At 36.9% G+C, this 16,926-nt stretch overlaps 1 protein-coding gene across 4 annotated transcripts in view; it reads left to right on the top strand.

Annotated features, from left to right (window-relative positions):
• COP1 (COP1 E3 ubiquitin ligase) overlaps positions 1 to 16,926 on the top strand; it is a 119,099-nt gene that overhangs the window by 70,390 nt on the left and 31,783 nt on the right. For all 4 annotated transcript variants that reach the window (XR_014781569.1, XM_084794597.1, XM_084794596.1 and 1 more), the window contains exons 12-14: positions 8,506 to 8,649; positions 11,072 to 11,180; positions 11,677 to 11,758. Coding sequence is in view for 3 of the 4 variants with exons in the window: in XM_084794597.1 (XP_084650723.1) it covers positions 8,506 to 8,649; positions 11,072 to 11,180; positions 11,677 to 11,758 (335 nt within the window). In the remaining variant the exon portion in view is untranslated. The remainder of the gene's footprint in view (positions 1 to 8,505; positions 8,650 to 11,071; positions 11,181 to 11,676; positions 11,759 to 16,926) is intronic.

Here is a 16,926-nt window from a genome sequence, read left to right as displayed (position 1 = left end):
TTTGTCATTCACTTATACTTGTAATTTTTATTGTTAATTTAAAATCCTGTAAGGATATCTCATCAACCTCATCATTTGCTTTCCAGAGTTAATTTTTTATTATATATATATGTATAATAGTAAGTGTTGTTATTCTATGGTATTCTCTTTTCTGTGGATATGTTCTTAAAAGAACAGCTGATTTATTCTTATTAAAATGGTAGTCTTGAGTAATGACTGAGAGCATAGATTGAAATTGGACCCCTTGAATTTTAAATGGACCTCTTGGTATAACCTACAACAAAGACTTCACATCTACACAGTGGAGATTTAGAGTTGTACTTACATATAGTGTTGAAAATAATGCTCAACACTCAGTGTAATATGTATTATAAGGGCGTTGCTTATTAGAACTTATGAGTCTATTGAATGACACCAGTTTTAATTGACTTTGCCTGTGTTTGTATCTCTAAAGACCTGGCAATGTCTTTTTTATTATAATAATCACTTTCTAAGTCTTTGCTCTCTTTTTTGAAATTATAGTTCCCTGTGACTCTTGTGGCATACTATTCTGGTAAATGATAGTTTAAAAACTATTTTTACTATATTTTCTTCTGCTAAATTGGGTTCTAGTGCTTGGGCATATTAATTTACCTTGTTTGTTAATACTCATTTTATAATTGCTTAAACATATAACAAACTGAAACTAGTGACAGAATGATCTGCTTGGGCATATACAGCTCTGCATTGCTTGTGCCACATGGAATGGAAAAGGTGCATTAATCAACTGTGCTTTATGGTCTGTTGCCTTGCTGCTTAATCACTTGACTTATAGCCCTTTTGACGAAGGATATGTCAGCTTCTTATAGTTTAATTATGTTTTTCAACTGCTGGAATAAATCATGCTCTTGAGCAATTGAAAATTGCAAAATATGAAAGAAAACACAATTTGTTTCTATTTTTAAAATATGTCTCCAGTAATATAATTTTTTCAAAAGAAAAAGATTTGTTTTGAAATGAACAACAAATCCTACGAAAATGAACTTTTTATTACTGACAGTTCATTCATACATATAATTTGTTTTTATCAGATACATTCTTCCAACCCCCTCCCTCCGCATGCATGCAGTTCCTCTCACTTTTTCCCACTGTTTCCCCCTCCCAACTTCATATGCTTTTATTTTACTTAAAAAAAAACAAAAAGCAAAAACAAAAAACCCACTGAGTCACTTAGTGCCACTTCTATGTGTATGGTTGTGAGTCAGCCATTAAAGCAAGGTAAGAGTATGGTACAGAATCTATTGGGATGTATGAAGACAGCTGTCAACGAAGACTACACAGGTCATCTTTTAGGCCTTTTAGTCAATTTTCCCTGTAGTGTTTTCTAATTATTAACAAGTTAGTGTTTAAACTTTTTTTTATATTAAGAACTAGTAGTTTGTCTGTTCTTAATTACATACTTTCACTTGTGCATTACAATACGTTTTATTTCTTAGTAGTATTTGTTTATAGATGGAGGAAATATATTCAAGGGTTATATAATTGGCTCTTACTTGAAGTACTAGGCATTCCTAAATCACCTTTTTAAAGACCAGATTTCAGTTCTAATAGCTGTCATTTACCAGTACTGTCCTATTTGTGGTTTCTACTGCTGGACTAAAATCACCATCTACAAAAACTACTTGGGGAAGAAAGGGCTAATTTCCATTTATAGTTCCACAGCACAATCTATCACTAAGGGAAGTCAAGCAGGAAGGCAGTAAGCTGGAAGCAGGAGCTGATGCAGAGGCCATTGAGGAATGCTGTTTACTGGCTTGCTCAGCATGCGTTCTTAGTGGACCCAGAACCAGGAGCCTAGAGTGGAACTACTCACAATGGGTTGAGCCATCTCACGTCAATCACTAATTAAGAATATACAGTCAGGTCAATCTTGTGGAGACATTTTCTCAATTGCAATTCTTTTTCAAAGTAACTCTACACCTGAGTTAAGTTGATGTAAAACTAAAGAGCAAAAGTACTGTTTCTTCATCAGTAGTTGGGGTGTATTTGTGCATACATGCATGCGTGTGTGTATCTGTGTGTGTCTCCTTATCCATGTTCAAGGGGGCGGGTAGATAGTTGCCTTGAAGAAGATATCAAAAGATGGAAAGATCTCCCATGCTAATGGATCAGTAGGATTAACATAGTAAAATGGACATCTTATCAAAAGCAATCTACAAATTCAATGCAATTCCCATCAAAATGCCAGAACAATTTTGGTTTTGGTTTCTCTGTGTAGCCTTTGCTGACTTGGAACTCATTCTGTAGACCAGGCTGGCCTCGAACTCAGAGATCTGCCTTCCTCTGCCTTGTGAGTGTTGGGATTAAAGGCATGTGCCACCACTGCCCAGCTACCAACACAATCTTTACAGACTTTGAAAAATCAACCCTAAAGTTCACATGGAAAAACAAAAACCCAGAATAGCTAAAAAAATAATCCTATACAATTAAAGAACCTCTGGAGATGATATCCATCCCTGATTTTAAGCTGTACCACAGAGCAGTAGTAATAAAAACAGCGTGTACTGGCATAGAAATAGACTGATGAATACAATCAAATTGAAGACCCAGAAACAAACCCACATACCTACAGACACTTGATTTTTGACTTAGGAGCCAAAACAATAAAATGGAAAAAGAAAGTATCTTCAATAAATAGTGCTGCTTTAACTAGATGTCTACATGTAGAAAAATGCAAATAGAGCCATATTTGTCACCGTGCACAAAACTTAAGTTTAAGTGGATCAAAGACCACAACATAAAATCAGAGACACTAAAACTGATATAAAAGAAAGTGGGAAAAACCTTGAACTCATTGGTACAGGAGACACCTTCCTGAATAGAACACCAATAGCTCAGTCTCTTAAGATCAGCAATTAATAAATGGGCACTCTGCAACTGAAAAGTATATGTGAGGCAAATGACACTGTCAACAGAACAAAAGTATTGCAGGCATGAGGATTCAAGTCATAGAGGATTTGCTTGACAAAGTTCCAGAGACCTCCAACTGTCCAGCATGATCACTAGACATCCAGAACAGCTGTTGAGGCTTTGCTTGACAAAGTTCCAAAGATGATCTGCTGATCACCACTGCCCCCAAATGTTATGTATGGTCCAGGTGTAGTGTTTAGAACTCAGCTATTTCTCCTAAAACTTTTTTCTCTTTATTTCTCAGCCCCAAGGAAAATCATACAGGGAAAACCTTTTCCCACAGAGAATGTTGAAAGAGGGCATCTGACCAAAGGCTTGACACAATGATGTTTTGACTGTCAGCACCCAAGCAAAAACTGCATGCAAGAAAGTTAAGACCTAGATATAACAGTACCTAGCTAGATACTGTTACCTGTAGAAATGTTTCCTTAGAATCTGCTTTGAAAACAATAGAAGGTGGGCTTGGAATGCCATGCTTTATAGGTATTTTTGTAATAGAGGACCCCTCGGCAGTTAGCCTAGGTTTGGATAGCATACCTGTTGGTCTGGGACTGGAAGTAGGTCAAGTTTTTTCTTTAGAGAATATCCAACTCAAGCTATGTTGCTATGACCACCTTGTAAACAGATTGGCTTTAGCCTAAGGAAATTTATGATTAAACTTTCCTGTGTATTGTTTAAAAGAAAACAAGCAGGTTATGCTGACTGTTGTTTGGAAATTAATTGATTTTTGTTGTATGCGTTGTTGTAGGTTACAGAACTTTTTGTACTTCCTTGTTACTCTGTTGATTTTTTGATTGCCCTAGTGATTGTAAAGATGGAAAAAATCATGATGTAACCTGAAATGAAAAAAATTTGAACTTCATTCCAATAAAACACTGGGGTTGGCCCAAGGAGAAAAGGGGAAAGCAAGTAACAGACAGGAGAGAGTAAGCTAGAGTGAGATGGAACAGCAAGAGAGATGGAGAGATGGGGAATGGCAAGAGAGGTAGGTAAATTGGTAACAGCAACCAAGAAAATTAGAAGGATGGGTAAAAGCAAACAAGAAGATAGTTAGAAAGACAGTAGGTGAGCAAGGAGTCAGACAGACAGCAAGTGAGATAGAGACAGACAGAGAGCCAGAAGAAAAGTTCTCCAGGGCTTTAAGACCTTCAGCTTGTACCGCATATGCCTGAGTCTCTTAGTATTTCTTTTTCCTCCTTGCCCCAACCTCTCCTCAACAAATTGTTCCTTTAGCTATTTGTTCAACCAACGGTTGGTTTCCCTTAACCAGGAGTTCGCCGCCTGCTCAATCCTCCCTACCAAGGATCCGCGTCTCTTCTCTCCTCTTCACAGTTCCTGGAGCTGGTCTTGATGAGCATCATAAAAGGGTAGCCTGCAGACTGGGAAAAGATTGTCACCAACCCTACCTCTGACAAAGGGCTAGTATCCAAAATATATAAAGAACCAAAAAAAATTACACACCAACAAACCAAATAATCCAATTAAAAATGGAGTACAGAACTAAACAGAGAATTTTCGACAAAGAAATCTCTAATAGGCAAGAAGCACTTAAAGGAATGCTTGATGTCCTTAGTCATCAGGGAAATGCAAATCAAAACAACTCTGTGATTCCTTCTTACACCCATCAAAATGGCTAAGATCAGAAACTCAAGTGACAGCACATGCTGGCGAGGATGTGGAGAAAGGGGAATACTCCTCCATTGCTGGTGGGAGTGCAAATTGTACAACCACTTTGGAAATCAATCTGGTACTTTCTTGGAAAATTGGGAACAGATCTACCTGAAGACTCAGCCATAGCACTCCTAAGGGTGTACCCAAAAGATGCTCTACCGTACAACAAGAACACTTACTTGCTCAACTATGTTCATGGTGGCATTATTCATAATAGCCAGAAACTGGAATCAAGCCAGATGTCCCTCCACTGAAAATGTATAAAGGAACTGTGGTACGTTTACACAATGGAATACCACCCATCTATTAAAAAGAAGGAAATCATAAAAAGGATAGAACTACAAAAGATCATCCTGAGTGAGTTATCCCACATCCAGAAAGACACACATGGTATATAATCACTTAGAAGCCAATTTTAGGCATATAATACAGGATAAACATAATACAATTCACACACCCAAAGAAGATAAGTAACAAGGAGGACCCAAGAGATATCCTTGTTAAATCTTAGATTAAATCTTTGTAAATCTCACTCAGAAAGGGAAATAGGATAGCAGAAGAAGTTGAGAAGAGGGAATAAGGTAGGAGGGAGAGAGAGTGGAGAGAAATGAGCGTGGAGATCAGACCTAGGGAGAGCAGGAGCGGGAGGACAGAAGGACTACGGAGAGATGAGAGACTGGGCAGGAGCATCTCTGAGACAAGCTGGAGACCTAAGACATGGTAGGCTTCTGGGAGGATGGGGTCATGGAGACTGAAGAGAACCTAACTAGACAGGACTCCTAGTGGAGGGAGGGAAACACCAACTTACCCACAAGAACTTCAACCCCAAACTTACACTCCTACAAGTTGTGTAGTGATAAAGATAGAACAGAGATTAAAGCAATATACAACCAATGCCTGGCCCAACCTGAGACCCACCCCGTTGGATAGAGCCAACCTCTGACACTGTTAACAATGCTCTGCTGTTTCTTTAGGTAGGAGCCTAGCATAGCTGTCCTCTGAGAAGCTCGACCCAGCAGCTAATCCAAACATGCTGAGGTTCACAGCCAACTAGTAAGCAAAACCTAGGGAGTCTTGTGGAGAAATGGAGGGAAGGATAGAAGTTCCTAGAGAAGACAGGACTCTATAAGAAGGTCAACAGAGCCAACTAACCAGGGCCCAGAAGGGCTTGCTGAGACTGAAGCCATAACTAAAGACCATGCATAAACTAGACCTAGGCCTCCCACACAGATAGGCACTTCATGTGGGTCAGACTGTTGTTCCTCACATGGATTCTGCTGCCTGCTGTTTGTTCACTTCCTCCTGGCAGGGCTGTTTTGCCAGGCCACAGGGTAGAACATGCCCTCAGGCATGATATAACTTGATTGGGGAGGGATGCTCCCCTTTTCTCATGAGTAGGGGATGGGGGATAAGGCAGAGAGAGAGATGGAGGGGGCTACAATTAAGATTAAAGTTGAATAAATTACTTTAAAAAAATTGTCATCAATATAAATATGATGTTAGAACCCATAGCACAGGACATGGTAGTTGAGCCAACAGTTCAATTAATATTATATAAATGTATGGCTTTGGTATATAGTCATGTCTTTGGGAGGGCTATTTTCTAAACTCTGCTATTGTTACTGACTTTAACTGGAAAAAATTTGAAACTTATAAATTAAGGAATGTTTTGAAATTGTAGTGAAAAGTATTTAAATGTGTCTATAAGAAATTTTATTGTCCTCCTCTGGGCTGCGTCTTCTGTCTTTTGTAACAGAAGATGCTAATAATCTTACTGCAACTTGATGTGACAAGGCTGGTTGACATCCATGGGAGGGTTCTCCTTTTCTGAATAGAGTGGATGGTGTGAGAAGGATCTAGGGAAAAAAGACTGGAAAAAGAGAAGGGAGGAGAAAATGAAGTCTGGATGCAAAGTAAATTAATTAATTAAAAGTGATAATTAATTGTGAAATCAAGAGTTTCAAACTGGTGTAGCAACCTAGGCCTCTATTCTAGAAAATTGAAACTGAAATAACAAGCCTGAAACTATCAAGTCGTCTGTAACTTGGAATGGGAATGCTATCATCCTATCTCAAGTATTCAATACTTTCTTTCACTTTCCTTGATACATTTAAAATGCATCCTGTATTGTTTCTTTACTGGAAACCAAATACTTGCAATCTGATGTTGCCTAGTCTACAAATCACTGTCTGATTAAATAAACATTTTTAGAATTTTAATATAAAAAAAAGAAATTTTATTGTATATTTCTTAATCATAGGCTCAATAAGCTTCCTAGTACATTATTAACTAAGTAGTAACTTTGTTAATTCTGTATTAGTATTTCACAGGTAACCCTTTTAAAGTATATCATCTAGCTAGCATCCCTAAACATCACACACACATTTATTCAAGTATATAATGCAGTTGTATGTATCTATATGCATTTAATGAATGCCTGGTATATCTTATCATGACACCTACTTAATTGGCATTAAGGAATATGTAGGTTCAGAAAACATATAAACTAATCCATTAACTTTTGAGCTTTGAACTGTAGACTTTACAACTTGACTTGCAGATAAGGCATTTGATTTGTGATTTAGCCTAGTAATTACTAGCCTCAGTTCCTAAGTCGGAACTACCCGATACTTAATGTCATCTCAAAGCACTTAAAAGCCAGCTAACTTTGAGTAGATTACTTCACTGTAACACTCAGTATTCTGAAAAGTTGATGATAGCAGTATCTAATATGGTAATTAGGAAAATTAGTAATTATAGATCAGTGAGAATTCTTCTGTATTCTCTGGAATTACAGCTAAATCTCTTGGAAGGACACTTAATTCATATTGAGAAGTACTGAGTATGGTGGTTCATTTCAGTTTTTATGTGCATTAGGCAAATTAGATTTCTAGGTGTATGATAAGTATTGTATTTTGCATTGAAGTAGCTTATTTTGGAATTTGTGTTTACAAGAAGTTGCAAGAGCCAAGAAAAGGGTTTCAGAGTGTCCCCTGTTTGTGCAGTAAGGGAGGTGCAATAAGGAATGTGCATTGCTAGTTTGTAATTCAGAGAAAAGGTATTTGTTTTGAGAGTAAGCAATGGATTTGAGGTATAGTTCCTCTGTTTTCAATGAATATTCTGTCACTTTGTTGCCACCCAATTGCTTCAGTAAATCTGTTTGTTCACTGATTTATTAATTAAAATAACATTAAGTACCTTGAAAGAGTAATAACAAGAATTTCTGAAAAAACTAATTGGTAATTTTCTTTTGATACTTGTAATTTTTCAAACCATTAAAGGCTTCTATGCTAACATGTAATGTGGCTATTAAATGTAAACTGAAATGCGCGGTACCTAGGAATGAACATTCACCTTAAAAGTTATAGATCAGTACAGTTCCCAATTCTTATAATTTGATGACTTGATAACGTACTCTGAACATGTGACCTAGTGGAACTTGGAGGTATTTCAGGAAGCTGACTCATCTGTAGGGTTAGATAGAAGCTCTTTAAAAAGAGAAAATGCCAATGCGGGGGGGGGGGGGGGGGGCGGCGGCATAGCTCAGTGGTATTATGCTTGACTGATACACCTATATGCCTAAGTTCAAGCCCCAGTACTGGGGAAATAGAAGGAATAAAACTTAAAATCCTAGGCCGGGCGTGGTGGCGCACGCCTTTAGTCCCAGCACCCGGGAGGCAGAGGCAGGCGGATCGCTGTGAGTTCGAGGCCAGCCTGGTCTACAAAGCGAGTCTAGGACAGCCAAGGCTACACAGAGAAACCTTGTCTCAAAAAACCAAAAAAAAAAAAAACAAAAACTTAAAATCCTGAAATTATACTCTATATAGTACCACAAGGTTGGATGCACAGTGTCACAGAAGATGTGTGTTTTCCCTTCCCCTGTAGTATTGAATTTGACCGGGATTGTGACTATTTTGCAATTGCTGGGGTTACAAAGAAGATTAAAGTCTATGAATATGGCACAGTCATCCAGGATGCAGTGGATATTCATTACCCTGAGAATGAAATGACCTGCAATTCCAAAATCAGGTATTTCTCTTCTTTTCTTGAACAAAGTAGTAGGTATATAGCTGTCTGTATTAGTGGTAAATATGAAATTATTGTACTTTTCCCATGAGAGTCCTTACTCATTCAGAATGCATGTCTATTGTATATAAAGGATGCCTTGTTGGTTGAAAGCAGAACAATATTTCCTTGTAGGTGTTTGCTTTCTTTCTGTGGGAATTATCATTTGCTGTTGTCTATGAATAGTATCTGAACATGAGAAGTAATCCCTATACTATGTACATGTCTCTAAATATTGCAATTGTTTCTAGTTTTAAGATTTATTTTTCCACACAGATGTTGTTTTTCATCAAAAGAACAGTATTTAGTTTAATTCAATAAGGATTATAATTCATAGAAGAACAGTATTTAGTTTAATTCAATAAGGATTATAATTCATAGCAGTGCTGAACTGAATGACATGTTCCACAGGAATGTCAGGAATTCTAGGATCTGCTCCCTTTTTTTATTTTTTATTTTTATTTTTTTATTCCTTTCTTTTCTGTTCCCTTTCCTATTTTATTCCACCCCCCCACCCACTTCTCTACCCTCAAAGAAGAAAAAAAGATTTCCCTGTTCTTGAGCACTTGATTGCTAGTGTAGGTTCAAAAAGAAATCAGTCATCCTTGTAGCTTTCTTACCTTGAGAGAAATACACATACACAGTTTGAGTATCCTCTATCTCAAATGCTTGGTACCAGGAGTTTTCTGGCTTACTTCCCCCCACCCCCCACCCCCTTCCCCCCTTCCCTTCATCTGTGTGTCTTCTAAGATATCTTAAATAGAAGATTTGAACCTAAGCGTACACTTCACTTACCATGGATGTGCATCTTCACATGCTTTAATATGAAACAATGCTTGTGTACGTTCACATGCTTTAGTATGAAACAATGCTTATGTACATTTGGCTAGCAGACTTGCTATTTTAAATGTTTTAGATTTTGTACTAAAGATGTCGACTCCAAAGTATATGTGTTATATGTCTGTTTTAATGATATTAGTAACAAACTATTGTTATAGTCTTTATTTCCTAATTTTTGCATAATAGTATGTAAGCCTGCCCAATTATCAGTGGCACCATACTTGAGAATCTATTATAGTCCATCTCTTAAGTAGAGAATATATTGTAGAAAGAATTATTAAATACTTACATTTTAGGCATTGTCTGAAGTGCTTTAGTAGTTGTCTGTGATGGTTATTGTTATTGCCCCATTTATAGCTGAAGGACACTAAAACCAAAAGCAAATAGCTTGCCTGGGATGATCTAGCTGGAGTCTGTGCTCTTAACCCCTTTATACTTATTTGTATCATGGGGCCATTACAGTAATATCTATCAGTTGTATAAAGTTGTTCTTTAAAACATCACAGTAATAAACCCAGCAGAATACTTGGTTCATTTTAAATATTCATAATCATTGTCATCACGAGGAAAACGTAATAAGTGTGCTACTGCTTTCTTTATTTTGACATGTGTTAATGCAATAAAGTATATGCCATAAAGCACATTTCAGTAAATAGCCAAAATTGCTCAAGGCCAAAACCTACAGAGCCAAAGGACTAGTACCTAAGCACAACTAACAAAGGTGTTCAATTTGTTTTCACCAGTCATGAAATACACTAAGTTAACCAGAGCCACAGCTATTAATTGATGGATCTTGAATCAGAGTCCTGGCTTTTATGAATCCATAATGGGAAACTGAGTATAGTTTAAAATTCAAATAATCGCCTTCCAATTCCTCAAATTTGCCATAAATACAATAAAGAGTAAAAGTCATTCTTGAATGTTTGTTACTTCTTTTTCTTAGTGCCTTGTTCAGTAATATACACATTTTAATCTGCACGATTTAAACATGCATATGTCTCAACAATAGTTTACTGCTTTAGACGCAGACTTTTAGAGAATAGCTACAATCATAAATGTTAAAACTTTGAAATTATTTGGTGATTTTAGTTGGAATTTCAATCATAAGTTATATTAGTCAAGACCTTTAGAATATAAACGCTGAAATCCAACTCAAACTCATTTATTTAGCTTAATATGATTTAGCACAACGGAATATCGGGACTCAACAGTCCTTCGTATCTGTCATTCTGCTGTAACAGTCTTTGAGCCACCTGGGCCTTCATCGTTGTCTTTAGTAGTTATGCCCTTCACGTGTAACAGAGGTGATAGCAGCTCTCAGCTTGTACCTGTCATACACTTTGTGATCAGAGTACAAAGTGCTTAGCTTTAGCCCTTGATAGTGTACTTCCAGTCTGAAAGTCTAGATATTATTAACATCTCCTTCTGAATGGTTGTGAACTGATATAAACCATTTTCATGAGTGGTTCTCTTCCTGAACACACTGGAATTCATTTTGCCCCATTGTTACTTACATCTTTTAGTTTTAGCTTTTTCTTTCTTTCAGCTGTATCAGTTGGAGTAGTTACCATAAGAACCTGTTAGCCAGCAGTGATTATGAAGGCACTGTTATACTATGGGATGGATTCACAGGACAGAGGTCAAAGGTCTATCAGGTAAATATAAATACTGACTGTTAAAACAATTATATATTTTTGTTTTCTTAACAATTTAAGATATGCATGTGCTTTATAATTAAATGGGGCTGGAGAGATGGCTCAGAGGTTAAGAACACTGCCTGCTCTTCCAAAGGTCCTGAGTTCAATTCCCAGCAACCACATGATAGCTCACAACCATCTGTAATGAGATCTAGTGTCCTCTTCTGGCCTGCAGGTGTTACATGAAGGCAGAACACTGTGTACTAAATAAATAAACCTTTAAAAAAATTTTTCAATCACTGCTTAGTATTTTTATATAAATAACTGTGATAATACTAAATGCTTTTCCAAAGGATTTCTCAGACTTTAATTTTAGAATGTATCAAATACCTTTATAGAAACATTAATTTAGTAAATGTCTTTCCTCCAGTGTTCTTGCTCTTTATTTGATTGTAGTCTGTTTCACCATCCCAAATCAATAAATTGTTCCTTTCTTTTTTTCTTCTATATCAAGGAGCATGAAAAGAGGTGTTGGAGTGTTGACTTTAATCTGATGGATCCTAAACTTTTGGCCTCAGGTTCTGATGATGCAAAAGGTACTGTTCCTATTTTTGCATAGGGGATTGCACTCCCCTGAACTCCTCCTAAGGGCTGCTATGCAAATTATTTATTGAAATTCATGTCAGTTCTTTGTGAATCAGAAAAACAGTTTAAGCAAGAAATCAGTTTTTTCTTTTGAGTGAGGGAAAAATTAATGCACTGTATCTTCATAATATTAATGGTTTTGTATTTGTGCGACACAGTTCTAACTGAATTGCTGGCAACTTCCTAAAAATACTTTAACTTCGTTACGTGTGTTTGAGTATGTAGGTGTCTATACACCTCTCATGGAGTAAGTATGCATGTAAGTATGCAGAAGCCTGAAGAGGGTGTTAGATCCCTCACTTGGAATTTCAGGCATTAGTGGTATACTAACATGGGCACTGTCCACTCGTGACTATGTAGCAAGCACTGTTAACCCTTGCTGTCATCTTTTAACTAACTCTTTTTAGTAAACCTTATTCCCTGAAGCATTTAGAAATTTCTAATTTGAGATTTCATTAAATGTTCATATATTCTAAAGCCTCATGGTGTTGTAATATTTCCAAGGCAAGTTTGTATATTTTGCTGACTTTATTGCCCTTTTCTACTTTTCTTCTTTGTCAATCTTTACTATTTGCTATTTTCTGCCATTCTTCCTATCCTGTTACAGCAGAGTTATTATGAACAGATTACCTTACTTTACTTTAAAAATTAAGTATACTAATCTTTTTTGAAAAGAAACTGTGGTACATATACACTATGGAATACTACTCAGCTATTAAAAACAAGGAATTCCTGAAATTTATGGATAAATGGATTGAGCTAGAAATGATCATAATGAGTGATTAAGCCAGAAGCAGAAAGACTCAATGGTATATACTCACTTATATCTGCATACTAGCCCAAGGGGCATGTCCCACGAAAGCCTTCACTTACCAGGAAACTGGGACAGAGGGGACGACATCCTATTGAGACTCTGGATGAGAGAAGCATGGGAGAATAGCAAAGTAGAAGGATCCAGAGGGTCCTAGAAACCTACAAGTAGAACATTATGATAGGCAGATTTGGGCCCAGGGGTCCCGCTCAAACTAAGGCACCAGCCAAGGACAATACAGGTGGTAAACCTTAAACCCCTACCCAGATCTAGCCAATGGTCAGAACAGTGTTTGTGACGCATGATAATAAATATCAGTTAAGCTCAGGTTTATAAACAGATTCAAATGGACCATCTAAAAGTTTTAGGTGGAAATAAAAATTACATGCTCTAGAAATTGTTACCTGAATCTACAGTGCTTTGTTGAAAATATGATAATGGTGAATATTTTGTGCTTTAACATAATTATTTATGAAACTTGAGAGTAGAAAATGCTGTATTCCAGTTTCTAAATTATGCTATTATGAATGTCCATATATCCTAATAAGCCAAAGTACATCTTTACATTCATTTTCATCCTGAATATTCTTTTTTTGCTTAAATTGAACAAAATTCCGTGTGTCTGTGATACTTGTCAGTGGAAAAATTGGAGACCTTGTGTAGAGTCCCGTCCTGTGTGGGCTTCTGAGTTAGTAAAGCAAGTCTCTCTCTGCTGTAATTCCAAGTCCAGAGGATCTGGTTCCTTCGAGCCTCCACATGTATACACACACATGTATACCCACATCCCCATATAATCATATAGATCTTTGAAAATTATTTTTAAATAGAGTAACCTTAATTTTCTTTTCCCTGCTCTCATTCTTTTGTTTGTGTAGCTTCCAGATTAGTGGCTAAGTAATAACCCAGCACTGGGGCCTTCATTTCATATCTTACGCTTGTCCTTCACTCTTCTTATATATAAGAATGTCTTTTGAGTATCTTGGGTAATATTACTGTCTATATGAGTAAATGTGCAAATATATATTCATTTAATTTTTTTTTAATTCTCAGGAGTGAAATTGCTCTGCCATATGGAGATCTGTAGTTACTTTCTTCTGAAAGTGTCACCATACTTTCCATAGCACGTGTACTGTTGAGGATCTGAATGGTTACAATGCCTCAGTGTTCTGTTTCCTCTACACCCGTGTCACCAGTTCTGTTTCTTTACCCTTTTACCCTTGATTGGCCCACATCCCTACCCTTCCCACTGCATCCTTCTCTTCCCTTTCCTTTATGACCACCACTCATTTTTCTTTTTCTTTTCTTTCTTAATTCACTCCTTTACTTTGCCTGCCTATCTCCTGCCTTCTGTTTTTGTTAACATATATAAATACTTAATATTTGAAAGGAGTATAAGGCATAAGGGGCCGTTCACTGTAGCTTTTCTTTTAGTTTCTCTACTGTTCATTAATACTGAACATCCAGGTTTTTAGTATGTGTGTGTCAGCTATTCAGCTATCTTTGTTGAAGTATATGCCCCTCCTTTTTTAAAATCAACATTCTCCTTTTTCTTTCTGTGTTTTTGCTTGAAATGACACTTATCTTTACAATCTAAGTATTAACCCAGCTATGTTTTTATACATTTTATAGAATTTGGTACTTTTAAAATTATTATTATTGTTACAAAACAGTTTGTTTTCCCTTTTTTTGTATATTTCTTTAGCTTATTTGAAAAATGACTGCCAAATTCATTATTATGAGGCTTTTCTTCATTTTCTTCTGTGAGTTTTATAGTAAGCCTAGTAACATTTACACCTTTCATCCATTTTAATTTGTATGTGTTTTAAGGGTGCAACTTTGTTTTTACACACAATATCCTGAATTTCTAGTTTCTCTCACTAAAAAGATTATTCTTTCACCATTGAATACTCTAGGGATTTATTTTATTTTAACAAAAATAATTTCACTGTACGTTCATGGGCTTAGCCCTTGTTTTTCTTTTTTCTTAATTTATTATAATTTATTCAGATTACATCCTGATTGTTATCCCGATTGTATCTTCCTATTCACTCCCACTTCCATCTTTTGACCTATTCCACGCCCCTAGACTTCTGACAGAAGGGGACCTCCTCCCCTACCATATGGCCACAGCCTATCAGGTCCCACCTGGATAGCCTGCTTATCCTTCCTCTAAGTGCCACCAGGCCTCCCCACCAAGGGCAAGTGATCAAATCGGGGAACCAGAGTTCATGTCAGAGGCAGTCCCCACTCTCCCCCCAATGGAGAATGAGCTGTACATTGGATATATCTGAACAGGCGGTCTAGGTTTATGCATGCCTTGTCCTTGGTTGGTGCAACTGTTAGTGCAGGCTCCCCTGCGTCCAGATCCAATGGTATTGATGGTCTCCTTGTGGGTCTCCTGAACCCTCTGGTCCTTTCATCACCCCGTCCTTCCATACCACTCTCAGTGCGCTACCCAGAGACTCTGAGATTTCATCTTATACCTACCAGAGTGGCTAAAATAAAAAATTCAAGTGACAATACATGTTGACGAGGATACGGAGAAAGGCGAACATTCCTCCATTGCTGGTGGGAGTTCAAACTTGTACAACCACTTCAGAAATCAGTTTGGCACTTTCTTAGAAAATCAGTAGTAGTGCTACCACAAGACCCCGCCATACTATTCCTGGGCATATACCCAAAAGATGCTCCACCACACAACAAGGACATTTGCTCAACTATGTTCATAGCAACTTTATTCATAATAGCCAGAATCTGGAAACAGCCTAGATGTTCCTCAACAAAAGAATGGATTAAGAAACTGTGGTACATTTACCCAATGAAATACTACTCAGCTGTTAAAAACAAGGAAATCTTGAAACATGCAGACAAATGGATGGAACTAGAAACAATCATTGTGTGTGAGGTAACCGAGATCCAGAAAGGCACACACAGTATATACTCACTTATAAGTGGATATTGGCCCAACGTAGATGTCCTCTGAGACTCTACCCAGCAGGGGATTGGACCCTTGTCTTTTTATTGTATGCCAGTGTTTATGTATTTCTTTATTCCAGTACGACATCATTTTGATAATCATAGTGCTGTTTTGAAATCAGAAGTATGAGTCTTCTGTCTTTGATACTTTTGCCTGTATGGTGTCCATTGACAGTCTGTGTATATAATATATATATATTTCTGTAAAAACACTTCATTGGATTATTCATAGGGACGCTGTTCAGACTTCATTGAGTTTTGTTCATTAATATTTCTTTCTGTATTGCTATGTAATCATTTTCATCCTCTTTAAGTTCGTGTCTCTGACTTGAGACCTTCAATCTTTGTTTTATTCATACAGTTTGATTTAAGCACAGCTGTAGCTAATCTTGAAATTTCAAATATTAACATTTGTTTTTAGTTGCAGCTTCTATGGTTTGTTTTTTAATGCCTTGTGTAGCTATAGATAGTTTTTAATGTGTTGTAAATATTTCAGACTTAAACATAAGTCTGAAAACTTACAACAATGTAACTATATAACATTTTGTATAGATTTAATTCCTTTACATTTGTTTTACTCACTTTGTGGTTCAGTTTATGAACTTTCTTGATAACTATTTCAAGGCATTGAGAAGACTTTCTCCTTTGGCTCCTATAGAGAACACAGTAAGTGTTGTTTAGGGCACACTTGGTAGTATTGTTCTGGTTCTCCATGCCCCGTGGGTTTTCTTTTCTTGGTTTCCTTATTTTATCGGTTATGAGGTAGAAACGTGGAAGCTTAGTTTATTTATATTCCATGTAATATTTCCCTTTCTTTTTTTTTTTCATGCAAACTATATAAGGGTAAATATAAAAATAAATCTTAGGAGTGACACAGCATGGCCTCTGGGGTCTTAGCTTAGTGGCCAAAAGCTCATTTCAGTTTCCAGGTTCAGGGGCTATACCAACTCTGACCTCCCTGGACACCTGTACTAACATGTATGCATGCGTGTGCATGCACGCACACACATACACACACACACTTTAAAAATAAATATGAACAAAGAAGTAGATGGGTTGATGGGTGAAAATGAAGATACGTCACATTTAATTACTCTAAGAAATAACTACAACTGCTAAAAAGGATTGTTTTCCTTTCCACTTCTTAGTAATAATAAGTCAATAAATTGCCTGTAGTAAAAGTTGGTGCTAACTTCGTTGTGTGAAAACTCTCATCTCTTTTTGAAGTCCCACATATGCCAATACAAACCGCCGTATTTGACCAGGAGTAGCTTGTCAGTGACTCTGTAAGAGACTATCAAGCACTCTTGAGGGTACGTGCTTTGTCAGTCC

This window comes from Acomys minous (genome assembly GCF_964271855.1).
Source record: "Acomys minous genome assembly, chromosome: 1".
Taxonomy (NCBI): Eukaryota; Metazoa; Chordata; class Mammalia; order Rodentia; family Muridae; genus Acomys; species Acomys minous.
The sequence above is the reverse complement of the archived record's forward strand: the minus strand, read 5'-3'. Positions and strand labels throughout refer to the sequence as shown.